At 53.5% G+C, this 26,871-nt stretch overlaps 2 protein-coding genes across 4 annotated transcripts in view; both read left to right on the plus strand.

Annotated features, from left to right (window-relative positions):
• The window catches only part of LEFTY1 (left-right determination factor 1), a 3,073-nt gene extending 2,547 nt beyond the window's left edge, over nt 1–526 (plus strand). Inside the window, exon 3 of the mRNA XM_006914298.2 lies at nt 163–526. Within this exon, the coding sequence (XP_006914360.1) occupies nt 163–526 (364 nt within the window). The remainder of the gene's footprint in view (nt 1–162) is intronic.
• Nucleotides 527–2,960: 2,434 nt separating this feature from the next.
• TMEM63A (transmembrane protein 63A) overlaps nt 2,961–26,871 on the plus strand; it is a 30,526-nt gene continuing 6,615 nt past the window's right edge. The window contains exons 1-18 of one of the 3 annotated variants that reach the window (XM_006914275.3): nt 2,961–3,099; nt 6,281–6,456; nt 8,099–8,298; nt 10,302–10,381; nt 12,292–12,358; nt 13,268–13,305; nt 16,085–16,227; nt 16,902–16,953; nt 17,328–17,436; nt 18,118–18,188; nt 19,689–19,769; nt 20,060–20,183; nt 20,272–20,405; nt 21,317–21,454; nt 22,588–22,741; nt 24,549–24,655; nt 24,773–24,859; nt 25,318–25,380. In XM_006914275.3, coding sequence (XP_006914337.1) covers nt 8,113–8,298; nt 10,302–10,381; nt 12,292–12,358; nt 13,268–13,305; nt 16,085–16,227; nt 16,902–16,953; nt 17,328–17,436; nt 18,118–18,188; nt 19,689–19,769; nt 20,060–20,183; nt 20,272–20,405; nt 21,317–21,454; nt 22,588–22,741; nt 24,549–24,655; nt 24,773–24,859; nt 25,318–25,380 — 1,634 coding nt within the window. In that variant the 5' untranslated portion in view covers nt 2,961–3,099; nt 6,281–6,456; nt 8,099–8,112. Of the gene's footprint in view, nt 3,100–6,280; nt 6,457–8,098; nt 8,299–10,301; nt 10,382–12,291; nt 12,359–13,267; nt 13,306–13,697; nt 13,796–16,084; nt 16,228–16,901; nt 16,954–17,327; nt 17,437–18,117; nt 18,189–19,688; nt 19,770–20,059; nt 20,184–20,271; nt 20,406–21,316; nt 21,455–22,587; nt 22,742–24,548; nt 24,656–24,772; nt 24,860–25,317; nt 25,381–26,871 lie in introns of those variants that run through there. The other 2 variants (XM_025048514.1, XM_025048515.1) reach the window with 2 other exon arrangements.

Below are 26,871 nucleotides of genomic sequence, written 5' to 3' on the forward strand. Positions count from 1 at the left end.
CCCGGTTTTTTTTTTTTTTTTTTGGTTTGTTTGTTTTGTTTTGACCATAATGAGAGCTGGATTACAAATCTCCCTCCCAGCCGCCCCACCAGGCCCTGCCCTGGGACCCCTGACCTCAGCCTTCCCAGCTGACCTCTGACTCTTCCCCTCCTTGCCCCACAGGGCTCAGGGCAATTGTGACCCTGAGGTGCCAGTGACCGAGGGCGCCCGCTGCTGCCGCCGGGAGATGTACATCGACCTGCAGGGCATGAAGTGGGCTGAGCACTGGGTCCTGGAGCCCCCGGGCTTCCTGGCCTACGAGTGCGTGGGCACGTGCCGGCAGCCCCCCGAGCCTCTGAGCTTCAAGTGGCCGTTTCTGGGGCCGCGGCAGTGCATCGCCTCGGAGACGACCTCGCTGCCCATGATCGTGAGCGTCAAGGAGGGAGGCAGGGCCCGGGCGCAGGTGGTCAGCCTGCCCAACATGCGGGTGCAGAAATGCAGCTGCGCCTCGGACGGGGCGCCCGTGCCAAGGAAGCTGGAGCCGTAGGCGCTGGGCGTCGCCACTGAGGGACTTGGCTTCTGTGTGCATCAGTGTCCTAGGCGCCAGGGGAGATGGGGATTGCTGATGGGCAAGCGCTCTGTGCTCTCTACTCAGCTCCGAATTTGCTACCTCTGACTAGTCAGCTCACCTTCTAACATTGGCTTTCCAGGAACAAGACTCCCTGGCCACTGGGTAACCCCTGCCCAGTCTTCTCTGTCCTTCACGTTGCTCACTGCACTACAGCATAAGCACTTACCTGTGTGTAGATTCTGTCATCTAAGAGCATTGTTTCCTTGTCCTGTCACAGGATCTGGGCTGAGCTCTGTGATGGGAGCGGGGGATCCAGCTGCCCCTCTGAGCTTAAAACCTAGGGTCAGGTATGCGTTGTGCCTTCCCATCTCAGATACTAGAGAAACAAAGGAATGCATTTAATTCCGTATTTCTCTGTTTTACCCAGAAGCCTGCCCATTGTGAGGGAACAGAAAGTTCTACAGGGATTAGTTCAACCTGATTAGGAAACTAAGGAAAGAGCTTAAAAAGATGTGGTCAAGGTCTTAGTTAAGTAAAACAGGAAGTGGGATGAAATGCGTTCGGAGTCTAGTGTGCCTGTCTTCTTCGAACTGAAGCCAGAACGTGGTTTGTCATTTTTGTTGACATTTTTACTTTTCTGGGCACGGTGAGTGGGTTTTATTTCATTCTACCTGCTAAAAAAATCAGAAAATCTGTGATCAAAATCATCATCGGTACCACAAGAATATGGATCACTTCTGTAGATTTTGGGGCAGATAAGGGAGCAAGTGTTGAAAATGTCAGATAAAACATTTCAGAATGCCAAGATTACAGGGCTTTTGAGCTGGGGCTTTGGTACAGGGTCCTGGCCCAGGGCATGGATGTCTCGCATCCTTGCCAGTCTGCGCAGCTTTTATCAGCTGTAAATTCTATATCTCCTACACCTCCATTTCCTTCTCTATCAAACAGGAAAAGCTCCTGACTCCCATACATTTACTGGAGCTTTAAGGAAACAATGTTTTTTTACAAGCACTCCACACCCTGCCTGATACGTTAACAGGCGCTGAGCGTATCTCAACTCACATTCTGATCCATTATGGACTTTTCTTGATTTTGAAATAAACTTAACTTACTAAAAATCAAATTTTGAAAAATCTCCCCTTTCTGAAATCAAAGATCCTAACCTTTTCTTTTTGTCAGTGGTGTCAGTCTTCTAATTACTGGGGTTGGAAACATGTACTTTCCCGGACCCCGCAGTGGGGGCAGGGAAGGGCTGAGGACTGGCGGGGAGGGGGTGTGTGAGAGTGAGGATTGGGGACAGGTCAGTCTGAGGAGCTGGGAGTCCAGCGGGCCACACCGGGAACCTGCCCGAGGACGGGTGTGGCTCCATGGCAGCAGAAGGTAGCAGCAGGAAAGATGGGCAGGCATAGACATGGAGGGACAAGAGCTGAGCCCAGGGTCAGAGGGCGAACTATGGGACATGACTGGTGGTAGAGGTTTGTTGGGAGGAGGGGAGAGGGAGGAAGCCAGATCCGGAAAAGCGCCCTCAGAGAAGCAGGAGGAGACACCCCCTCCCTGAGAGCCACGGCTCGTGCTAGGACCATGTGCAGGGAGATATGGAGACGATCATCATCGTAAGAGACGAGACCCCAGAAACGGAAGAGAGGGCAGAGACCCTGCAAAGCTGCACGTGTGAGTGCAGAGAGGGTCAGGATACATCCATTCTTAGTGCTTAAAAAGGACCTGAGTGAACGCTTTGGTCTAACCCGAAGGTTTTGCAGACGTGGAAACGGAGGCCTGCGGGGGCGGGCAGTGTGCTTGGGCGGCCAGGCGGGCGGTGCTCTCCCTTCACAGGGCGCGAGGTCCTCACTGAACCCGGTACTGCGTCCTGTGCAGCGCACAGTCCGGCGCTTCGAGTCCAGCTGCGGAGGCCACTGGCTCACCCGCCTGGGACCTAGCCCCGGGGAACACGCCGCACTCAGCGAGCTGGGCCAGGTCGGCGGCCCGGCCAATACCGTGCTACCTCCGTTTGGGGCCAAACGGGGGCGGAGGAGCCAGGCGGCTGCTGACGTCCCAGAGCCGAGATGCTGAGCCGAGATGCTGAGCCCAGTCGAGTCCCCATCTTCCCGCTCCCCCGGGCGGCCCAGGAGTCCAGCGAGGAAATAAAGTGCAAAACAGGGACGATCATGAACAGGGACGATCATGAACGGGCCCCTGTCTACCCGCGCGTCCCCGGGCCGCGACCCCCTGCACTTGGCCGGAGTCTCCCCGAGGTGCCCGGGCTATGGGGACGAGCCGGGGCTGAAGAGCGGAATTAGACCTGGCGGCACCCTGCTGGGCCCCTGGGAGCGAGCTGTCGGGGCCAGGCCTGGGCGGGGCGCCGAGGAGGGTGCGCCGCCCGGGCTCCGGCGGCGGCGGCAAATTGGGCAAGCGGTGGCCGCAGCTCTGCGCATGTGCAGGAGGCGCCGGAGTTTCACTTTGTAACTTTCAAGCGCCCCGAACGCCGCCCCGCCCGGCCAGGTGGAGCCAGACCACTTCCTCCCGCCACGCCAGCTGCGCCACCGCCGCAGGTAAGGCGGGAAGAGGGCTTTGAGCGGCGAGAATGTGGCCCCCCGCCTTTCCCGGGAGGTGTCGGACCTGGGCTCTTCGCCCGGGTGCTACGTCGAGTGTCGGGTTCCGCTGAGCTGCCCTCTGGCCCCCGCAGCCCCCACTCCTTAGCAGAGTGGGCGGAGCCGAGAGTCGGTCAGTCCAGAGGGTCAGTCCCGGGCCGCGCAGGACGCGCGCCCCAATTCCAGCCCCGCGCTCCTCCGGGCTTCCTGACAACTTTCCCCGACTTTCCTCTTCGCGGCTCCAGCTTTTCGCATTTATGCGTTTGCGCTGATCTCTCCCTCTGCCCCACCCCTCTCTTTGGGGCCCTTGTCAGCTGCAGGCCCACCTCCCAGCCTCACCAAGAGCTCAGCCATGGGCCTCCTCCTTCCCGAACCGGACGCGAGGCAGGCCTGGGAAAGGGTCAGGCCTCCAAGTTCACTGCTGTTGAGAAGGTTGACAGCACCTTGGGGCTGTCCCTTGGTGACCACTTCCTACAGCCCTAGTGGAGTCCCAGGGGAGAAGCTGGGGGCTTGGGTGAGGGAAGGGGAGGGTGAGGGGAAGTCTGCTAAGAAACCAAAACCATTGAGGTTCCAATACCTGATAAGAATGGCTACCTGAGACCCTGGCGTGGCCTCCATCTTTCAGCCCAGGTGGGGTCCTTGAGGAAAGAAAACCATAGCGTGGCCGACCGAAGACCTCGGAGCTTCCATCCACCCAGCAGTCGTGTGGCTGTGTCCCAGCCCCTGCAGTGTTGAGGGTTTGAAGTTAAGCCAGTCCCAGGCCTGGTGGGTGGTGGGCGCAGAGGGCAGTGGGGGAGTCCTGGACGTCCCAGGGCCTGGCTCCTGAGGGTTGTAGACACCCACTGGGGGTGAAGAAAGACTCCAGGTCGTCCCGACTGCAGAAAGCGCCCATTGTCCCTCCCTTGTCCTCTGCGTGTCCCCTCGTCTTTCTCTTCCCTCCTGACACCTGTGGAGTCCTCAAGTCAGCTTCTGCCTTGAGGTGAATGTGAACAGAAGCAGAGGCTGCCTTTTCCCCTCATACAATTTCCCGCTTGTTTAGTGTGAGGACAAAGGTCTCTCTTGGCTGTTCGTTGGGCTGTAATAGGGAAAAACATCAGGTGGAGTCTTGCCGTTGGGTTTCCCGTCAGCTGAAGGGTGACTTAAAATAAAAGCTAACGGCTTCTGAGTATTCACTCGGTCAGGTCCTTGGGCTAAGTGCTTGGTGGGTACTGTTTTAGGTCGGTGTCTCCCAACAGCCCTGTAAGAGAAATGTCAGCGTCCCCACTTTATGGAGAAGGAAGCCAAGGCTCAGAGTGGTTAAGCCACTTGTCTAAGCGACATGATGCCTGGACCCTAACTCCAGAGCCTGCTCAGGTAACTGCGGGGCACGCTGCCTCCCATCACAGCCAGAGGCTGTGCCATTTCCAGGGCTGACGTGTGCTGAGGTCAACGGTCGTCCAGGTTCCTGGGTCCTGTTTGGTGGCGCTTTAAGAAGGTCGTGTTTACTTCAGAACCTTCTGCGTCTAGATGATCAGAGTCAGTTCCTGTGGCAGAAGGACAGGGGTTGCTTGTTGTCCTGCTATCGTAACAAAATTGGGAGATTTGGTGATGTTAAAAATACCCGGAATTTGTACGCTGCCTTCTTGTGAGAACCAGCAGAGCTCACACACATCCGGTGGCATTCTGCTGGCATTTCTAGAAGGGAGGCATAGAGATCGTGAGGTGTGCTGCAGGGGTCCAGTCCTTGCTGCCAGCTCAGGTGGGCAGTGGTTTAGCATTGGTGCTTGACTTCTTTGGCAAGTTGAGACCAGCTGTTGGATTCAGCTGTCTATCCCAATGGCCTCAAGCAGACTCTGGGGTGCACATAGGCTGAACCTTGAGTTGGAGGCCTGAGTCACCTACTGCTCACCTGACTTCTTTGGCTCTCCCATGCTCAGGGCCCTGGCTAGGAATGAGATGGCAGGCATGGATGAGTGCTAGGCATTTGTACGTATGTTTCTAACAAATATAGGATGATCGAATATTGCAAAGATACCGGCCAGGCCGGGCTCCTGTGACCGCAGGGCCCACTTGCTTGTTTGGCCCCTGCCCAGAACTGTCAATCTGTCACCTACCGAGCCAGGTCCCTCCTGATCAGTGCCACCTGAGTCCCCTCCCTTCCCTTGCCTCTCTTCCTCAACCTGGCAGGGCTGCCCCCTCAGAACCTGTTCTGGAAGAGGCGGAGGGGCTGGCCTTGGAGGAACTGTGATGTTTCAACAGAATCTGGATTTTAGGTGTGTAATGGTCAAGACAGGCTACAGCTGAGCTGAAGTCTGTAAGAGACTGAGCGCCCCCAAAGCTGTGTCCTCACCTGGGCGTCTTACCTGGAGGGGGCCGATGGGACAGGCTGCATCACAGGCTGGTGGTATTTGCTGGCTGACCTCACTGAGTTCTTCTCATCAGACTTTGTAAAACCACCCAAGGGATCCTGTTTAGCAAGAGGAAAGAGACTTAGAGGCATGACTGGCACTGAGGGGGAAGAGGAGCCGTGGGTGCTTTCCTCCCGTGGGGCCTCGGCTCCACGGAAGCTTGGCACAGAGCAGCGTTGCCGAGAATCGTCCTGCCCCCAGCGCCGCCCGCGGCAGCCACCCGCTTCCAAGGACAATGTTCCTTCTGTGAGCATTTTATGGGGATGTTGTCTCCTTTCCACTTCGCTTTTCAAGCCGTCCTTGTTTCTTTCTGCCGTGTTCCTTTTTCCTGATTTTAGCCCTTGGGGGCCTTTGGGGCCCATAGGAGGCCCTACTCAGTTTTGCCTTGAACCCACAGCCTCTAGTGCTTGGGTGGCGGGGCACTGCCTGGCTCCAGCAGGGCCTCGAGCCAGGGGAGGAGAGGGGAGAGGCCGGAGCCCCGCTGGGTGAGGAGGGAGGAGCAGGGTGGCCCAGAGGAGCGTGGGCCCAGAACCAGTTCTGGGAGTTGGGGGTGAGGGCCCAGAACCAGTTCTGGGAGTTGGGGGTGAGGGCCAAGAGGGTGTCCCCGGAGGAACCAAAGGTTCCACATTTGCGTTCACGTTCAGAGATATTGGGGCAGGTGTGAGTGCGTGGGGAGCGTGATGAAGGCTCTCGGGCTGGAACCCCTGAACTAGAAGAGGCAGCTCCCACATGACTGGCCATCTATGTTCCTTCAGGGAAGTCCGTAAGGCTGGTGCCAGCCCTGTGGTCAGGAAGGGCTGCAGGAAATGAGTGGCGGGCCCGAGGCAGCTTGGGAGGTGGCCGGGGCGGCCGCTGCTTTTGCCGGAGCCAGCTCCAACTGAGGACTTCTCCAGGGGACTCTGTCCACAGTCCTGCCTCCCCTTGGCATCTGGTAAGTGTGGGCACAAGGGGACGGGCAGGTGTCGGCCTCCCAGCGTCCATCTGGCTGGGGTGTTCTGTTGGGGTGGTGGCACTGGGTGGGGTTCAAAGGAGGGAAGCCAGGACCATCTGTCTCCTGGAGGTAGCTTTTGTGAATCTGTTTAGAGCCACCAACTCCGTGGCTCTGGCACCATACCCTCCAGCTCTTGCCAAGTCTCACAGAGTGAGAAAGTGACTCGGCCTTTTGGGGAATTCTCCCAGGCCTTGGACCTGCCCCTGCCCCAACCCCCCAGCGCTTCCTGTCATGTGTGCGTGTGATTAACCCCAGCCCAGCAGTCCCAGGGGTCAGAATTAGTGATCAATCCCCCCACCCCCACCCCGACCCCTGCGTACACCCGGCACACACACCACCAGCATTACCAGGGAGCCCGAACTTCTGTTTGGGTTCTCTGGACCTTTTCTTCCTGTTCCCGAGATTTTTATCCCTGTAGAAGGTGGAAAGACCAGAAGTCCTCTGGGAATCTGGTTCAACCTGATTTGGGGAGATGGGAGCCTGAGAAAGGAGAGCTGGGCATTTCTCCTGACTCTGCAGCCACAGACAGTGTGAAGAGCAGGCCAGAACTTGGGCACACGCTCCGGGGCCTTCGGTGTTGGGTGACGAACACTGGAGGTTTCTATTAGCTTCCCTGAGGGTCCCACGAGCCAGGGAAGGAAAGGTCGGCGTCCAGCCTGGAGCCATGCTTGCTTTGGACATGCCGGGCTTTCCATTCACACCAAAGGTACCCAGGGTGCCGGCGTCAGCGGATGGAGCTGGGGACACACGGTGGGTGACTCAGGAGAGGAGGGCCTGAGGCTCCCTCCCACTGCTGGCCCGGGGTCCCCCCTCTGCCTGCCCTGTCTTTTCCGTTCCCACTTCTCTGTGCTCTGGTGACCCTTCCCGGACCTTTATCTCTCACGGAACTAACTCGCGTTTGTCAGCTGGTTGGAGAGGGGGCGTGGCCCAGTAGAAAGAGAACTGGCGTCCGGACGGGAGTCTGTCTGGGTCTGAGACCTGATTCTGCCCTGAGCGGCTTCTTAATCTTGGGGCAGGTGATTGAGCGTCGGAGCCTCAGTCTCCAAGGGTATCGATGGCCCATGCGTTTCATCCCTGACACAGGGAGCGGAGGCTCGTCTGTGGCTCCCGTGGATCAGCAGGTGCTGCAGACGGGGCTGTCCTTTCCTCCTTATTTGTTTCCCCTTCGCTCCCTCCCTGCCTGTGCTCTAGCCCTCCCAGTGGCCCCCGTGGGAATTACCTTCCCAGTGGCTGTCCTGGAGGCCGGAGGCCCTCGCGCACCTCTTAGGCTGGCAGCTGCAGCAGCTCCTGTCCCCCGCTTTGTTCCTGCTCCCCCCAGCTCCGGGAAGGCTGCTAGCTGTGTCCTGGACGAGCCATCCGCCCCATTCATCTGACACTTGGGATGGTTCCCACAATGGAGCTATTCTCTGTCGACACTGCCAGGCACGCCGGGCCCGGTGTCCGCCTCTCCCCGATCCCTCGATGCTGGCTCCCTGTGCCCCACCAGCCCCTGGAGAAGACACCGCCTTGGGCTCTGCTGGCGCTGGCTGGGGAAAAGACAGAGAGTTTGAGGCCTGACCATCTGCCTGGTCCTGTTCTCCAGGGAGGACAGGCACGATGACCGACCCCCCGTTCCTGGAGCTGTGGCAGTCCAAGGCGGTGTCCGTCCGGGATCGACTGGGCATTGGGGGCCAACGCAATGACTCCTACTGCTACAACTCAGCCAAAAACAGCACCGTGCTCCAGGGGGTCACCTTCGGTGGCATCCCCACCGTCCTGCTCATAGATGTCAGCTGCTTCCTGGTAAGACCCCTCGTGAATCACGTCCTTCCCTTCACCCCCCAGTTACTCCTCCACCCAGGACCTCTGGGAAACTCAGGCAAGGAGCCAAGACATACCTGGGCGTATATCCCAATTCTGCCAGTTACCAGCTCTGTGACCTCGGGTGTGTTACATAGCTCGTCTGGGCCTCAGGTGTCTGCTCTGTAACGTGGAGATAGTGGTTCTTACCTCAGAGAGTCGTGGAGGAGATTAAATAAGGCGAGATACGAGGAAGACGCCCACCGCTGTTCCTTCGATTATTACCGGCATCGCCGGGTTATCAGCCTGGCACGTCTTTCGGGCCCTTGGGAAGGGACAATCCACAGAAAGAAGACATGCGAATGGAGAGTGTGGATCAGAAGGAGAGCAGTTGCAAGTCCCGGTTTATAAATGTCGCCTCCTGTTCCCCGCTAGGGTCTTTGGGCCCTTTCGAGGGTCAGACGTGGAGAGAAGAACTCTGGGAGAAGGCACGCCTTATCAGAGGGCCCCTCGCAGGTGGCCTTCCTTTAATGTAGATGCTCCCAATTTGAAATATACCATTTTTCTTTTCCCTACTGACTCAGCATTGGCTAGGTGGACTTTATGGTGGGAGGGGACACCTTCTTTTCACAAGTGCCCACGAGACGGTCAGTCCCTCTTGCTGCCCCCTCCTGACACGTAGCGGAGGCCATCTGAGTAAATAGGGTGAGATGGGGGTGGAGGGATGGTTTTGGGTCAGAGGCTACGCTAGGGTGGGGGTCTTGGGGAGGCGGAGTTAGGGTAGTATGAGGGCCTCAGGCCCTAAAGGAAAGAGGCAGATATCAAATAAATTTTCTGGCACGAAAAATGTCCGTAGGATGGGGCAAGGGGTTCTCCACCCTTCTCTTTCCAGCTGGAGCCCTAAGATTAAGGTCGCATTAAAATTTTGCTCCATTATTGGTCTTTTATGCAGTGACGTGGGAACCTGCAGGCTACTCATATTGCTTTTGTGGACAAGGGCTCTTTAAGTGCCAAATCGCCCCCCATCTCGGAGCTCAGGCCCATTAGTGGGTGGAGACACCATCACATAGACCCGCCCGGGTTGAGAGGAAGGCGTGAGCGTGGTGATGGATTTGAGGGTGGTGGGGTTTATGGACGAGGGCGGCCATGGAGCTATAATCCAGCATCTTTGGGGAGGGGAGCGTTTGGGCCAAGGTGAGAAGTCTGGGGAGGGACAATGGGCAGGGACCCAAGAGGGCTGCGGGTGGGGGTCCGTCTGAAACGGGGTTGGTTGAGAAGAGAGAGTCGCTGTCCAGGGCAGTGTGCTGGTGGCGGGGGTTTCTCATTGCAGGAAGTTAGGGGGGGCGTGTCTCAGAAGAGCTGTGGGGGCGGAGCTAGGAATCCTGGACACGGGGTGTGGGAAGTGTCCACGCCATATAATGTGGCCAAGGAAGCAGCTGCAGAGCAGAGAGGGCAGGACCTTGCTGAGCGGTCTTCGTTGTACCCTATAACCTGACTTCCCTGCCTTAGAAAACATGTCACCAACTTCTGGCTCAGCCTGGGGTGCTCTGCTACCTTGGCTCAGTAATTAAAAAGGAAATTCTACGGAAAGTGAAGGAAGGAGCTGCTCGCCGGGGCTGCTCCGAGGCCAGGCTTTGCCCTCCTGCCCAGGGACCGCTGAGGACAGATCAGGACCGAGGAAGGTTGTGACCGTTGATGCTGCTTTGAGAGCAAAGACAGGGCTGATGTGCTTGACTGGGAGGGAGCTGGGGCAAGCTCGGCTTCCGCGTTGACAGGCTTCATGGTTTGGGAAAAGATGACAAGAGCTGGGGAAGAGGGCTGAGCAAAGCGACAGGCCTTTGAGCTGTGTGGCTTTGGGCAGCTCAGCACACTCTCTGGGCTTGGATGACCTCTAAGGCCCTTCGAGCTGTGCTGAGTCTAGGCTGGTGGGCTTTGCCCCTAAGGCAGCTGCCTCTTCATTAGAAGTCAGCTAATATCCTTTCATTTGGTTTCTTGTCTACTTTTAGTTTTTAATATTGGGGTTTTCCATCATAAGAAGAAGATTCTGGGATTATGGCCGCATTGCCCTGGTGTCGGAAGCAGACAGGTAAGAAAGAATATCACCTTGAATGTGAATGAGCGTGTGTGTGTGTGAGAGAGAGAGACAGAGAGAGACAGAGAGAGGCAGAGGCAGAGACAGAGATGGAGAGACAGAAATGGAGAGACAGACAGAGACAGACAGACTGGGATGGGTTGGGGGCTTGTGAAGCCCACCAGGCAGGACCCACACACGAGGCTGATGTTTTATTCTGGTCTTCGAGTGCATCTGCCAGGCCTGTACCAGACCCCGTGTCCTCTCTGCTCTGTACCACAAACCCATGAGGTCAGCCACATACCTTCGTTGTGCCACTGAGAAAACCAAGGCCCACGCGCCCAGCTCTCTCTTGGGGTTTTGGCCTGGCCGTGGCCATGAACCTTGCAGGCTTCAGACTGCAGAGGAAATCAAGTTCCTTTAGATACTTAGGGCTTTTATCATCTGAGGAGAAGGATGCCAGTTTTCTTTCTCACCTTAACTATTTCCAAGTACATCTTCTTTGAAATTCCTTAGTTTGGGGCTGGGGGTGAGGCGGGGCAGCTGAAGCAGGGCCGCGTGGGCTGCGGATGTGCTGCTCCTGACCCTTGGGGCCAGTGCGGCCGATGGCCTGAACTCAGCTGGCCCCTGCAAGGCTGTTACAAGTCACAGACCTCAGATGTGGCACGTCCGCCCTGGACCCTGAGGGCTCTCTGCTCATGGCACCCGAGGCGGGGAAATGCTTTCCGATCTGCGCACCTGGACTTCCCAGCTCCAGCTGGCTGTCGCACACCCTAGGATCTTGTGTCAGAGGCAGCAATAGGAAGCCAATGGGAAAACACATGCCTGGCAGGCTGCCTGCCCGCCCAGCGCCTTCACGGCCTGTCACCAAGTGCCCCCGACTCTTGCTGCACCAGAGGCTTCTATGTTGAAATGCAGTCTGTGCCGGAAGAGGTGGGGAGGGGGGCATCTGTCAATGCACCTTCTTCCCCACACAGCCTGGCTCTGGCCTTTGCAAAAGCCTGAGGTGTTGGCATTGGGGTGGGGTGGGGTGGCGCGGCCTCTTGCTTCAGCTGTGTCGGAGCCTCAGACTGTTGGGGGAACCTTTGGGACAGCTGATGTATTTTTGACACATCCACCCCGAGGAGCGTGTGATCTTGGCTAAGTCCTCAAACTGTTGGGGGTTTGTTTCCTCCTATCCTTCCTTCCCCATAGGCTCCCTGGGAAGGTCAAATGAGACAGTTCTCTAGAAGGGCTTTGAAATTTTCACCGCGTCTTATGCCATTAGAAGCGGGATGGCGGAGCCAGGAGTTAAGAAAATAGAAGCAAAAATTAACATCACAGACGCCTCAGATTCACAGCCGACGGGATGTTTTTATGGGTTACTCAGAAGAAAAGAACTGATTAAATGCCACAGTGTAAAATGTCAGAGTTCATCAACTCTAAAATGCACATTTTGACATTTTCTCATCTCTGAAATTGGGATGCGACCTATTATCGGTGATAGTCAGTTTAATGGGTAGCGTTTTTCTTTCTTTATGGTTCATAAAGTAATTACGCCCTTTACAACCAGTGGTATCTAAGATTTGATAAAATACAGTATTCTAAGTTTTGTCTACATTATATTGGGGACTACCTTGTAAACGGACAACCCTTCGAAGTCACTTTAGGTAGACCAGTCACAGTGCTAAAGGTCAAGGGCGTGGGGCACGGGGATGGTCTATTATTGCCCTGACCCCATGTTATAATCACACATAACAGTTTTATGTCTTACACACCTAGGAATGGCCATTGTCCTTTATAACAGGGCGAATTATATTTTGTCCCAGCCACTGAGGGTTCATAGCTTTGGTCCTGAGCTCTAAGAGGCAGCAAGAGAACTGGATACACGTTTTTAGACTTTTTAAAAGAATTCTCTGACTTTTTTTTTCTTGTTGTATTTCTAGCGAGTCGAGATTCCAAAGGCTGTCATCCTCTTCCTCCCTAGGACAGCAAGACTTTGAAAGCGAGCTGGTTGGTATCTGGGGGCCAGCTGTGGTGGTGGCCGGGGTGGCGGGGACCAGCAGTAAGGAGTCAGTGGGGAGAGGGGACAGTGCAGCTCCTGCTGGGCTGCTGACAGTACCTGGACCTTGAGTGGCTAGTGCTAGTGAGAACTCTTCTCGGCATGGACAGAGTGACTTGGACTTGGTAGATAACAGAGGCAAGATGGCAGCTGGATGACCCAGGACTGGGCTTCACTGTCAGGCAGAGGGCTGTGCAATCCCCTGTGGTCCCAGCACTTGTTACTATACTTACAGTTTGGTGTGACAGTTAATTATTGACTTGCCTGCTTGTGAGCCAAATGTAGGCAGGTCCGTGTTATTCAGCGCTGTTCCCGTCACCTGATACCTGGTAGGCGCTTTGTAATTGTCAACTGAATGATGAACAAATATTTGTCTTCCCCAGCTAGGAAACAGTCCAGCTTTAGGGAGTATTACATTTCAGAGATGCAATGGATAATAAAACCCACAGATACCCACTTCCCTCCCTAAATCCCACCCCAGGGCTCTTTTCCCCCACATCTCATTCAATTGTTTTAAAACAATCAAACAGAAATCCACATCCGTTTCTCCAAAGCTGCCCTGAGTTTCCATTAGCCGTTGATTCAAGTTTCATGATTTGACCTTGGAGCCTGTATAATTCCACAAATTGTCAAATTTGAGAGGTTCTTGCAAGAATTCCAGGCATGGAGTGCATATTGCGAAGGACTGGGAGCCTGCAGACTTTGTCATGTTTGGGACAAGGGGTAACTTGCTGAATTTGGGGACAGAAGTGCTGTTTTATACAGGAAGAGGTTAGATGATTATTTAATGTCAAAGAAGGTGAATACATCTGCTCCCAAAGACAGAGATGCTGGAGGCTAATCCCTGATCTTTCCTCCAGGGATGCTGCCCCTGGCTGACCGCAATCTTCCGTCTGCAGTGAGTACAGCACGTGTAGCCGTGTCTGCGCATGCGTGCCTGCCTGTGTGCGTGTCTTTGTTTGTGTGGGTTTGTTTGGGTGTTTGACCAATGGGGAGGAAAGAGCCAAGAGGCCAGATCTTGAGATGGTGGGGTCTCTTAGGTACTTTACAGTTTTGGTCTAAAGCAGTGTGTGGGGGCCGAGAACAGAGACAGCCCATGCAGGCCCTGCATAAGCTAATCAAAGCTCTTTTTTTTTGCTTTAGGCAGTAATGATATCTACTTAATATTTAACGTGGATGTATTTACATGGAAGCTCTTCTAGGCAGTTTTGCATGTCTTTCAATTAGTGAAAAATGGAGAACTAATGATTGCTTGATACATTCTGCTCATTTGGTTAAAGTTTTTTTTTGGTAAAAAAACATGGGGCCTGTGAAGAGAAATCCTAAAAGAGGTGCTTGGTGATTATGAGCCAGTTCGTCACCTCACACGTGCTCGAAGGAGCCAAGATGTGAGTCTTGACTCTGCCACCTGCTGCCATATTCCATCAAATCCAAGAGGTCATTGTTGTAAGATGCACATTATTTGACTTGGCACTAAGAATGAGAGAAGGCTACCGATAAAGCTGTGATCGGCTGTGATTGTAGGGTGTACCGCACTTCAGAGGTATTGAAATAGGAAAGGACACCTTAGAATTGATGAACTTTGGTAGTTATAGGACTGGGTAAGTCCCTGTCTCTGGGCCTCAGTTTCTCCAACTATAAATAATTCCAATAAATGAATAGGTGAGAATGTGTTGTAAACAGTAGAGTTTGGGGGGTGTTGTTCCCAAGGGAACTGGCAGGAAGCAGAGTTTCTTCAGAAGAAGCTCGTGCTCTCTGGTCTGGAGCGGGAGGAAGCAGGAGGAGGGACTTCGGGGAGGGAGGGGACAGAGGTGGGGAAAGCGGATATCCCCACCTCACCCTGCCCACCACAAAATCATGTCACTAGACACATTTCCTTCTGCTGTTGGAATAAATGCATTGTGCAAACAAAAAGTCTAGCATATACAGAAAAGAATCAAAAAGAAGAAGTTTTAAGTCACCCATAACCCTGCCTCTGAAAGATGCCCATGGATGTTTCCCCTTGGTCACCACTCTGCATGGACACTGCTGGTTGGAGCTCAGGCCACTGCCCCCGCCTCCCCTGCCCTCCCTGGGCTGTGGACCCCACCTCGGCCAGGACCTAGTGGGGCCAAACCAGAAATTCTGACTCATCTTTTTCATGGTAACCAGCAAAGGCTCGAGGTATTTGCACTGCTGTTGCTCCGTGCTTCATGCGTGCTGCTTTCATGGCTCTGTGTCCCCAGCACAGAGCGATGGGGACACTCATCTCTCATTGAGCGGGGCAGCCGTCATGTGGGCGCAGCTGTGTATTCTGCTTTGTCATTCTAAAGCTATGTCAAACATGTTTTTGCATTTCAATTCTCAGTGTTTTTTTTTCTTCTAGCCACAGAAAGGACTATGCTTTGACTTTTTTAAAGTTACCATTAAATTTTAACAGCTGCTCACAGCCAACGTGACAACTGACATTTAAAGAGGCCTCTCAGTTTCCTTCCAAACTGCCTTTCCCCAGCAAGATGGGAAAGTCAGAAGAGGGTCTCAAGAAAAACTACTGAAAAGTGCTCATTGTTTTAATCTTCATCAGTATTTGTTTAGTAAGCACTATCGTGGCAAAGTATTTGCATTTTGGTAGCTTATTTCTAAGCGAAAGCAGTGTAGTTAATTGCAAAGCTTCGTCCTCCAGGTAAATAGTAAGGCGTAGCATTAGCCAGCTTCCGAGCACCTGCCAGGTGCCAGGCACAGCGGGGTGCCTGATCCTCACAGCTTGTGTCCCTGCTAAGTCACCAGGTAGCTAGCAGAAGGGTGCCTGATCCTCACAGCTTCTTGTGTCCCTGCTAAGTCACCAGGTAGCTAGCAGGTAGTACCTTCCCTGCTTTAGTGAGTCACAGCCTCAGGTGAGTCAGGTGACCCACTCCTGGAGGTGGCGGAGCTGGCTTCCGCCACGTTCGTCTGCCTGACTCACGCCCCGGGCTCCAAACCTTTCGGATCTGCCTTTTCAAGCTGAGCACTCCCTCCCTGAGCTATTCCCAGCTTCTGGAAACAGGACGCTCAGGGTACCTACCGCCCTGTCAGCAGAGCGGGGAAAGAAGGGAGACCCCCCCCTCCCTCTAGCGTGGAAGTCTGGCTGTCAGAACCGGAATTTCCTGGGTCCCTAAATGACCTGGAGCACTTAGGGTGGGAAAGGGGGGAGCAGGCCACCTCCTGGCTTTGGGACACAGGGAGGAGCCAGGGGCGGGAGGATGCACTGAGCCTCGGCATGTCGAAGCAGTGGCTTCACCGCTCTCTCCCAGCTTGACTAAGGGGGCGCCAGGGGACGGGATGGGGGCCGCGAGCCCGGATCCACTCCTAGCTTCGCTCAGAGAAGGTTGCAGCGGCCTCCTGTCCGTGGCCTTATTCACAGAAGCAGGAAAAGGCAGCGTGATCACTCACCGCATTCACCCCTCTCACCCCGACACAGTCGCGGGCTGCGGGTTTTCAGACACGCAGTGTTTTCCTGGCCGGGTGTCAGGGGCGGGGCTGGGAGGACAGATCCAAAGCTCTGCATCTTTTCTGGGCCTCCGTTTAATCATATGTGAAAAATGGAGATAAAATTAGAACTTACCTCACGGGGTTAAAGGAAATAATCTATGCAGGGCCCTAAGGGCCTGGCCTGTGACTGCTACTCATTAAGGCCCCATGTGTGTGTGTGTCTTGGCCAGCGATGACCAGATCCTGGAGTGGTGTGGGGAGGACGCCATCCACTACCTGTCCTTCCAGAGACACATCATCTTCCTGCTGGTGGCGGTCAGCTGCTTGTCCCTGTGCGTCATCCTGCCCGTCAACCTCTCGGGCAACTTGCTGGGTAAATATTCGTGTTGTCCTCGTCTGCGCTGGGCCCAGGCCTAGGGGAAGGGGCTCATTGGGGTGGACCAGAGCCCTGGATTCATGCTCACACTCAGATGTGAGACGGTCTCAGGGTGACTTTCCGGATTTTTCTATCTTAAGTAGGAGGAAAACACCCAGATTTATAGACTCAGCGGCTTCCGGGAGTGTTTTATACTTTCCTGCCCCCACCCGAATCCAGAGGCCACAATTGGCGGATCTAGAAAACGTTCGTAATGTTCAAAGTCAAAACCAAAGTGAGGAATTATATTTCCAAGCAACTATAGGAGTCCAGCTTCCAAAATGTCAGCACGAGTCCACTCTGAAGCTCAGCGATTCCCAGCCTTGGTTCTGGGAACGGCTTCGGATCTTTCTAGATTTCTCAAGGCGTGCCACAAAAATCTCAGGCAGATGAATTCAGATTTGACTTGAACCACGTGGTGGGTTGAGGAGAAGTTGTCGGGGAGTGTCTTGGAATAGAACAGAGGCCTTGGTCGGGGTCGGTAGCTCTGAAAAAACCGGACGGACGTCATTGTCCTCTGATAAGTCTGGCCATCTGTGCTCCTCCTCAGAGCGCCACAAACCGAGGGGGGTTATGCCCCGCCCCGCTCCCTAGTGTGATCCCCGAGACTAAGTCTCTGTGCTTCTCTGCAGGCAAAGACCCTTACAGTTTTGGGAGGACGACGATAGCAAACCTACAGACGGAGTGAGTATGGGGTGGGAGGGTGTGAGGGTGCTGATGGGTGAGGCCAAGCAGAAGGCGGGTTCCAGAAGGCAGGGTAGGCCAGACGTAGTCCCAAGTGGGCAGGCGAATGTCTGAAAGTCCCTTTGCAGTGAGTGTGGCGGGGCCCTGGGCACAGACACATCCCAGGCGGCCGCTGTTTTAAGGGAATTTTAGGAAATCTGGAGGTCCCTCGAGTCTGGGGTTCATCTGTCAGAACAGCCTCTCTCAGGGAGCGCTGTTGTGATGAAGCCACTGGCCTTCAGCTCGGTGCCGTGAGGGTAGCCAAGGCCCCAGCTGGTTGGTACCCCCGCCGCCTGCCGGGAGCCCAGCCCTGATGGCAGGTGGTGTCCCCACAGCAACGACCTCCTGTGGCTGCACACCATCTTCGCTGTCATTTACCTCTTCCTCACCGTGGGCTTCATGCGGCACCACACCCAGTCCATCAAGTACAAGGAGGAGAACCTGGTGAGTGAGGCTGGGGGTGGGGCATGTGCCGGGGAGGGGGGGTGGTCCCGAGTCTGGGCAGACGGGGCTGGCACCCCCGTCTTAGTCCCCAGGAGCAGGACAGCAGTGAGCCCCGCAGGGGACTGCCGTGGAGCCGGCCTTGCATATTTGCACTCAAATTTAGCATTTAAAATTTTTTTTCTGATAGATTGTTTTAGGATTTAGACATTTTTTCCCCCCATTCTGCCAACTAGCCCTTAGATTTGTGGGGTTTAGGCTTATCGGTTACTGATTTAAGTAATTTCTAAGATGTTTAGGTTACAAACAGCTCCCTCTCTCTTTGAAACTGCAGCGTGACAGGCAGGGGAGTTTCTGTTACTTGGTTCCAGGCCTGAGGCCTCCTCTGATCTGCTGTGTGACCCTGTCTGAATCACTTCCCCTCTCTGGGTTCTTTCATAGTCTCCTGTCATATGAAGGAGGCTCGTAGACTTGATTTTAAAATCCTGGAAGGAGATGCTATGTAGATAACACACTAGGGTTCTGCCGGGCCACGAAGGAGAGGACCAAGTCGGCTGGGTTCCTGTTGGTCTTTTTGGGGGGCAGGGGCAGGGGGAGCTTGGGACAGGGTGGGAAACCTGGTCCCGCCTGTATGCAGACTGGCTTGTCCTGGTGACTTTTCTCCCTGGTGTCTTTGTCTGGTAGGTGAGGCGGACCCTGTTCATCACAGGACTCCCCAGACATGCCACAAAGGAGACTGTGGAGAGCCACTTCCGGTGAGCAGGGTGGGGGTGGGAAGGGGAGCGAGGCCCTCCAGGTGGGACCACACAGTCCCATGGGGCAGGCGCCTTGGGTGACCACCTTACGTCTTCTACTTGGGCACTTGAGTGAGGTCTGAGAAGGACCTGGCCCTGCCACGCGCGCATCAAATGGCTGCCTTGCACTAGCTCTGCTGGTGCTGCGAAAGGGCCTGGGCTAGTGGCCTGTCCCCTGCAGGCAGCCATGGCTGCCCCGCGTGACCACAGTAGCCAGAGCACAGGCCAGGGTGTTGGTTTAAGCAAACCTGAGGGAAGGAATTGATCCTCCCTGGGCTTCTCGGTGCCGGCTTTGCAGAGTGAGAGGTACACGAGCCAGTCCCAGAAGGGGAGGGACCTGGGTCCTTCTGTGCATTTGTCCATCGTCCACTCAGGCGTCTCCTGAGTGAGCACGCTGTGTCTGGAGCCCTGTCCTCACAGAGCTCACCGTTCAGCAAGTGTAGGTTCTCCTGGCCGGACCCCCTTCCCAGCAGCCCCCACTGAGCACCTGTGCCAAGGATTCCTGCAGACGGGCTACAGGGAGGGCTTTCCTGTGAGAAGGAAGCTGTATGTACAATGCCCGAACACAGGGCCTCGTATGGAGCATCAAGGAAAGAGGTGGGTGGGGGAGAAGCAGGGCAGGAAGGTCCTGGGGCCCCGGGCTGGAGGCCTTGAACCTGGGCTAAAATGCTGAGGTGTTAGTCTGTATTCATTCCTCATCAGTTCAGCAGTCATTAATTTGTAGTATAAACTAGGGCTGGCTACTGTTTATTTACCCTTGCCCTATTTATGAGAACTCTTACTAAGCAAATTATTAGTATAAACAGAATTGTTGAATGAATGTTTGAAATTTATTGACTAACCTCTTCAGAAACTCCAAGTATTTTGGGAATATTCTTTTATATATAAACACCGGATATTGGAACCGTGTGTCCGTTCCTTGAAACAGCTCCCCAGAGCTGCCTGCCAGGCAGCAATGGTTCCACTTCACGTATTAGTATTTTACTAAGATTATTAATGTATGTGTAGACATTTTCTGGGCTGAGGGTGCTTTGCTTTCATTAGACCTAAAAGGTCTGCGATCTTCCAAGGGGTCACAAACTAAACAGGTTTTCAGTGACGGTCCACGGTAGATCTGACCTGGAGCAAACAAGAAATCTATTCCTTTGGGTGGGTAGAGGGGATAACAAGTAGTGTTAATTCTTCCCGGCGAGAAGTGCCAGCTGATTTAAAGCCAAGCGGGTATAAACTTGTCAGTTTCAGGCAGTTGCTTTCATGCTACTAAAAAATGCTTCTTCGTATTACATTTCAAAATTTCCCCTTTTGCTCAAAAAGAAAGAGAAAAGAGGTGTCTGCTGGCACAGGAACGGGCAGCGTGATTGCTCTGCCACCCTTGGAGATGTTGTGAGGGGGCGGGTCTCTCCTGACTGGGGGTGCTCTTTTCCAATGGCGTCTTTTGCCTCTGGCCTGCCCCGGCCACAGGGACGCGTACCCCACGTGTGGGGTAGTGGAGGTCCGGCTGTGCTATGACGTGGCCAAGCTGATCTACCTGTGCAAAGAAAGGTGAGCGTGGGCTGCGGGCGGGCGTGCATGGGGTAAGCTGGGCTGCAGCTTTCTGGCTTTTCCCCTCTGAGACTCCCACCGTTCTTCCCTGATGGCCTCAGGTCCCCCAGCTGTGAAGGGAGGAGCGGGGACTCGCCCCTTTCTTGTTTACAAAGCTGAACTCCCAGTTCTGGTAGTGACTGATGGTAGTGGTGGTAACAGATGGTTGAATGGAGCGTGTGGGGTCCGTACCACAGGACTGTGGTCTGAGGTTCGTCCCCTCCCGCCCCACTCCACCCCCCCAACTGCAGAAAAAAGACTGAGAAGAGCCTGACCTATTACACGAACCTGCAGGTGAAGACAGGTCAGCGGACCCTCATCAACCCCAAGCCCTGTGGCCAGTTCTGCTGCTGCGAGGTGCAGGGCTGTGAGCGGGTGAGTGCCCGCACTCTGGCCGGCACTGTGGGGTTTCTCGGCCGCCTGCACAGGCCACGTCATCACCAGGGCATGTGTCTTCTGGTAGGAGGATGCCATCTCTTACTACACACGCATGAAGGACAAGCTCATGGGGAGGATCACCGAGGAGGAGTGCAGGGTCCAGGACCAGCCCCTGGGGATGGCCTTCGTCACCTTCCAGGAGAAGTCCATGGCCACCTAGTGAGTGTCCCAGGCCCTTCCTTGGCTGACGCTCTTGTCCCTGTCCAGATACCTTGCTGTGCCTTTTGGATGGAGACGATTCTGCTGTGTCAGCACCACTGGGATTTTTTTTTTTTTTTTTTGGTGGCATGTTCACCTACTTCTCCAGGTATGGCTGGGGAGGCAGCCATCACACTCACTCCCTCAGGGAGCCCAGCCCATGTTCGTGTGACAGCTGGGCCCCCCTCGGGCCTCCCACCAGCTGCCCCACGGGGCCCACTGGCTCTATGTCCCAGCATTCTGCCAGGCGGGATGGATGTCGTCCATCCTGCTCTGCAACCACAGATCCTTCTGTGCAAGGGCATCTTCCCACAAATGACAGCTGTGGGGGCAGATCCCTGGGCACTCCAGGGCGCCCCCTGCTGCGGGGACCCTGGTCCTGGAGAGGGGAGACAAAAGGGGGAAAGAGGAGGACCCATGGATATGGCGAGGGTTGAGGTGGGGGTCCTAGGGAGGGAAATCTGGGAGTCAGAATGGGAACGGGCTGCATGTAACGTGGCCTGATGCTGCTGTGGGGCGTGGGCGAGGCCAGCAGGTTGCGGAGGTGGCAGCGCAAACAGCGCAGGAGCTGGAATCAGACAGAGGGGACAGAACCTAACTCAGAGAGCCTCAGTTTCCTTATCTGCAAAATGGGAATAGTCCTTGGCTTGCAGGGTTGTTCTGAGGATTAAACAAAGTCCCCCACATAGTGCTCCAAGCGTGGCGTCTCTTTCATAGCATTAATTATAATAAATTAATAATAATAAAGCAAAGGTCCTGTACCACGAGGCTCCCAATCCCGCTTGGGAGATCACTTGGTGGTTCCAGTGTGTGCTGTGGATGCACCTGGCACCCTGTGTCTGGGCCCTGGCCATTTCTGCATTTCCTGGCAGCATCCTGAAAGACTTCAACGCCTGCAAGTGTCAGGGCCTTCGGTGCAAAGGTGAGCCCCAGCCATCCCCCCACAGCAGAGAGCTCTGCATCTCCAAGTGGACCGTCGCCTTCGCCACTTACCCGGAGGACATCTGCTGGTGAGCCCCCAGGCCGGGAAGGGCCACATTTCAATGCTCAGTAGCTACATGCGTCTCTTGGCTACTGTAGCAGACAGTGCGGTCTTAGGCCAAGTGGCACCTGCCTCTTTAGCCTGGGGGACACATGAAAAGAATAAAAAACTGTTGAAATGAATTTTATATTATCTAAATATATACCTATATATCTAAAATATTATCAGTTCAATACATAACCATTTTTTAAAATGGAGATGTTTTACGTTCTCCTTTTCATACTTAGTGGTATTTGAAATCAAGTGCGTGGATTTCTAGAAACTTCTAGCACGTCTCAATTTAGCCACGTTTCGATCCTCGGTAGCCACACATAGCTAGCTCATGGCTGCTATATCTGACAGTGCAGCCTTAGGTCAGGTGTCAGCTGTCTGTCCTGCCTGGGAGACACGCTGGTGCGCTAAGCCGTGTCCGTGGGGTGCATGGGCGAGCCTCGAGCGTGATGTTTAGAGTGAGCGCAGTCCCCACGGGGGCCCCAGCAGGGCCGGCCATCCAGTCTGGCCTCTGTTCCTCGTCCAGAGCGGGTTTTGGGCAGAACACTAGTTCTGCCTCTGACGGTTCTGCTCTTTGGTTCATATTTCTAAACTTAAGATTGGTTTGTTGTCCTGTTCTTGATGGGGATGAAAGGCCAGGGCAGGTTCCAGCTGGACTTTGTGCCTTTGTCCTCTACCTCCTTCCTCCTTGGACCCCAGCCCCTTGGGAACGTTGGGCAGAATGTGTCATTAGTCACAGAGCATCGCAGACGTGTCTAAGAAATGCCATGTTGGAGCCTTGTGGGGTCTGCTTGGGTGCTCATGGCATCTCTGTGGGTAGATTCTGGCCCCCGGACTTGGGGAGTCTTGTTAGCAGTGAATAACTTGTTTTAGCTCTGAGCTCACAGGGACTCAAAATATGACCTTCCTGTAGATGAAGGTCAGTGCAGAGAACATGCCTGTACTCTCTTGAGATTGAAATGAACCCTCAGCCAGAGCCATCAGACTTGTCTCTTGGCTTGCCTCCACTGGACCTTCTGACCGACTTAAGTCGTGGGCACTGTCGATGTGGCCGGTGGCCGGATCCTGGGAGGTAAGCCTCCTCCTGGGCCTGTGTCCTCTCTTCTGCAGGAAGAACCTGTCTGTCCAGGGCCTCCGCTGGTGGCTCCAGTGGCTGGGCATCAACTTCACGCTCTTCGTGGTGCTGTTCTTTCTGACCACACCGTCCATCATCCTCTCCACCATGGACAAGTTCAATGTCACCAAACCCATCCACGCGCTGAATGTGAGTGACCGCTCTTGTAAGACCCATCCCAGGAGGACTGGTGATAAGACAGCATGGTTGGTGGGGGAGGATTGGGGGTCGAGGGATGTGGGGGGCACTGAACCAGGAGGCCTTGTCACTCAGCTCATGTCTACATTAAAAAAATAATAGTTGATTAAATCAAAAAATTTATATTGGTGCAATGGACATATAATATCTGTGCTTTTAAGCCCTGAGCAGGCATGGCCACATTGATTACAATGTCTTTTAGTAATTTAGATATTCTACAAATATATATTCATTCCATATACGTACATGTGGAATCAATCTAAATATTCAGTAGTAGGTATCCTGTGAGTTGAATGAAGTATATTCGGTCTGATAGCACGTTAAGCATTCATTAAAAAATTGTATAGACTTTGGGGTGGACCTTGGGGGTTTATGATAAAAGCGGAATGTAAAATTATCTCTTAGCGATGGTCATAGCAGTGTGCCAGCGACGCGGGTGTACGAGGGGAGCGGGGAGGGAAGCGTGGAAGGAGCTTCGCAGACTGGGGTGGTGGAACCATGAATTGTTTCTTTTACATTTCAGTTTCCGGTAATCTTGTTATAAAGTCACTGATTCTAGATAGGATGATTTTTTTTTAAAAAAAAATCTTAGATAAATCGATCACAGCGAAACATTCCCTAAATTGGCATCTACTTAGAAAGATATCGGTTTCCCATAGTGAGCTTTGCTGAAATCTCACCCTCAACCTCTCCCTTTTCTCTCATTCCACTCGGCATCCGGGAAAACACTCAGTCGGGCTGGAGGCCTGAGGTCCTGGCCCTCACTCTTCTGCTCTTTAGCCGATGAATTCTGAGCCTTGGTTTTTCATTTAAAAACTGGAGTCGAAACGCCTGCCATATTATACTTATGGGCCTGTTATGCTGGCGGGCGAATGAGCTCATGTGTGGTTGAAGCTCTCTTATTTGACTCAATGTATAATAAAAAATACATAGTGTACATGAAGCAGTTTTGTCGAGATTTAAAGATGAAAACGTTCATTTCTTTGCCAGTCTTTTGATGTACGGTCAAGGCCTCTTCTTTGGAGGGTGGGCCTGCTAATTAGGGTTCCTCTTTGTCTGACACAAACCACACCATTGTTTCCTTATTGGTGATTCCAGTTTTGTTTTTTTACGGGAAAGCAAGACTTTAAAGATACTCGCAAAGCCATTCTAAGTGTAGAACCCTCTAGATCTCATCTCCCTTGGCCCTTTACGGTTTCTTTATTCTCACCTAATTCAACAGCAGTTTTTAGAAATTGGCCTTTATCAAGTCTTTCCGAAGCATCTGACGTAGTTTTCAAAGAATTTTTCTCTTTATTTTTTGCTCATTTGATCAAGAAAAGTAATAAGTTGATCAAATTATGTAATTACAACAACAGGTGCAATGGGCATAGGCAGGATTGGGAATAAATACAGAGCAGTCCTGGGAAGCTCCAGCTGGGCCGCTGGGAGCCAAGTGGGCAAACCAGCGGGGGAGGGGCCCAGACCGGCAGCATCCTGTCTTCCCTTGGCAGTATCATTGGTTTTCTATGGGAAATGGAGGTTCTCTGTCTGGTCAGCAAGACAAGGGAATTCAGTCGTATGTGAAGTTGCTGTCTTTACTTGTAAGAACGACACTGTACTAATGGAAGGAGCTGTTGCTCCTTATGGAATACCTGCCCTGTTGGTAGTGGGAGTCGAGGAGGACCAGAAGCAACCCCAGCAGTTCACAGAGCCACCATGCCAGCAGGGCACGGCCTCCAAGCCTCTAACTCTTTCTGCCGTGGACCTTGTATTGCAGGACCCAGTCATCAGCCAATTCTTCCCGACCCTCCTCCTGTGGTCCTTCTCGGCCCTGCTTCCGTCCATTGTCTACTATTCTACGCTGCTGGAGTCTCACTGGAGCAAGTGAGTACCCAAGAGCTCTGGCTCCCACCCCACGGGGCAGCGGGCACACAGCGAGGGGCTGACTGGGGACACTTGGAACCCTGGGGTCCGTGCGTGCTCACCGCTGACTTCCCGCAGGTCAGGGGAGAACCGGATCATGATGACTAAAGTCTACATATTCTTGATCTTCATGGTGCTGATTCTGCCCTCCCTCGGCCTCACCAGGTACTCACATGTGGCCCCCTCCTGCTCTAAATTCACAGTCAAGGTCACATCTGGAGAGCACTGTCCTGGGGAGAATGGAAGCGGTTTTGGTGTGGCTGCGGATCTCTGACAGCGTTTAAGCCTGTCACACCCACTCGGAGCAAAATTATACTGGCTCATTGATTCTTTTGGAAATAGGATCTTTTTTCCTTAAAAAAAATTTTTTTTTTAAGCTTGAAAATAAAATTTATCACGACCTTCCAGTTAGAGGGAGGATCTAATCCTGGCTTTGTTTATCTCAAGGAAGGAGCTTTCTGTTAAATTAAGCCCTGGTAAGTTACACTGTAGTAAGTGGCATTTTAAAAGTTAAATGTAGATCTTGAGATTTAGCCTGTTTTTAGAGCAGAAAGAAATGAAAACGTGTTGTAATCACATGGAGCGTTGGAAGTAAATTCTCACAGGATTCGTTTGTCTTTCAGTCTGGACTTCTTCTTTCGGTGGCTCTTTGACAAAACGTCCTCTGAAGCCTCTATCAGGTTGGAGTAAGTATCAGCCACGTAGAATTTTGGAGCCACGGTCACGTTAAATGTCCCACGGGGCCTGGGGCATCCCCGCCACCCCTGCCAGGTTCCTGGCTGGGCTGGAGCTGGGAGGAGCCTTCGGCCGCATACCGTGGGAGCTGCCCCACTTTGTGTATGTGAGTGGAAATGTGGTTCATCTTTTAGGCTAAGACTCAATTAGTGGCTGTCTCGTTCATTCCTTGAAACGTACTTACCGAGGACGGTGCCCCTGGGGAGAAGGACCTGCTGGGTCTCAGTGGGGCCAGGGAGCAGGGATGGAGAACAGTAACTGACATTGCAACCGGAATGACTGTCTGGACTGGGTTTTTTTTTTTGTTTTTGTTTTTTTGTTTTTTTGTTTTTTTTACCAGGAGAATGGAGTCTAACTGATCGTTGCTATGTGTGCTTCTTACTATTTTTGCCACACTCACTTAGTGGCGATACTTATTATTTAAGAAGGCGCTACGTGTGCTAAGTGCTTCATTCTTTTTCTCATTTACCTTCGTCACAATTTATGAGGTAGAGAGTATCGTTATCTCCATTTTACAGGTGAGGCAACTGAGGCCCAGAGATGCCGCATGACTTGCCCACGCTGACCCAGCTAGCCGAGAGACAGAGTCCCTGCCGCACTTCACTCTAGGTCCTAGTACAGGCCCTCAGGGTCAGGACGGACTTTTCCGAAGGGATGTTTGTAGGGAAGGCTGGCTGTGCTCGTCTGAGAGGGTGACGTGAATTATTTTACAATGGGTTCTTGCTGGGTAAGCTGGCAGCCACGGGCACACACACCCGGCCAGCTCTTGTCCAGGTTGGCAGTAACTTCCAGACTGACAGATGCCATGGTCAGCTCTCAGTCCTCCTCGAACGTGACGCATCAGCACCATCTGACACATTGTCCCTTCCTCCTTGAAACGCTGTCTACACAGGCTCTGGGCCCCCCTGTTCTGGTTTTCCCGGCCATACTGTCCCCCGGCCTCCTCGATGGGTTCTTCTGTGTCTCCCCAAGCCCCATCGGCTGCCGAGAGCTCAGCCCTCAGTCCTCTGTCCACACTGTCTCTCTAGGTGCCCTCAGCTGGATCCGCTGCTTTAATGTCACCTGACTACTCCTGATCAGAAGGCGTGGATGACATCCACATTTATTTTTAAAACATTTTTTAGTGTTCTTTTAAAAAATTTTATTTATTTAACTTAGTTCCAAGTATACAGTACATTGGTTAGACATCTATATAGTTCATAAAACGATCCCCCCAATTGCTCCCTCCCTCCCCTGGCCCTCGATAACGTCCACATTTATCACCCCGGCCTGCACCCCTGGAGTTCGGATCCCACCGCCCACCGCAGCCCTACCTGGGGTTCTGCTGGGCATCTCAGACCAAACCCCTGACCTCGATCCTCAAATCTGCTGCTCCCACAGTTTTCCCCACCCATGATTCTGCTTTTCTGGTTGCTCTGAAAAAAATATCACAGTGTTCGTGT

Source organism: Pteropus alecto, unplaced genomic scaffold (genome assembly GCF_000325575.1).
Source record: "Pteropus alecto unplaced genomic scaffold, ASM32557v1 scaffold115, whole genome shotgun sequence".
Classification (NCBI taxonomy): domain Eukaryota; kingdom Metazoa; phylum Chordata; class Mammalia; order Chiroptera; family Pteropodidae; genus Pteropus; species Pteropus alecto.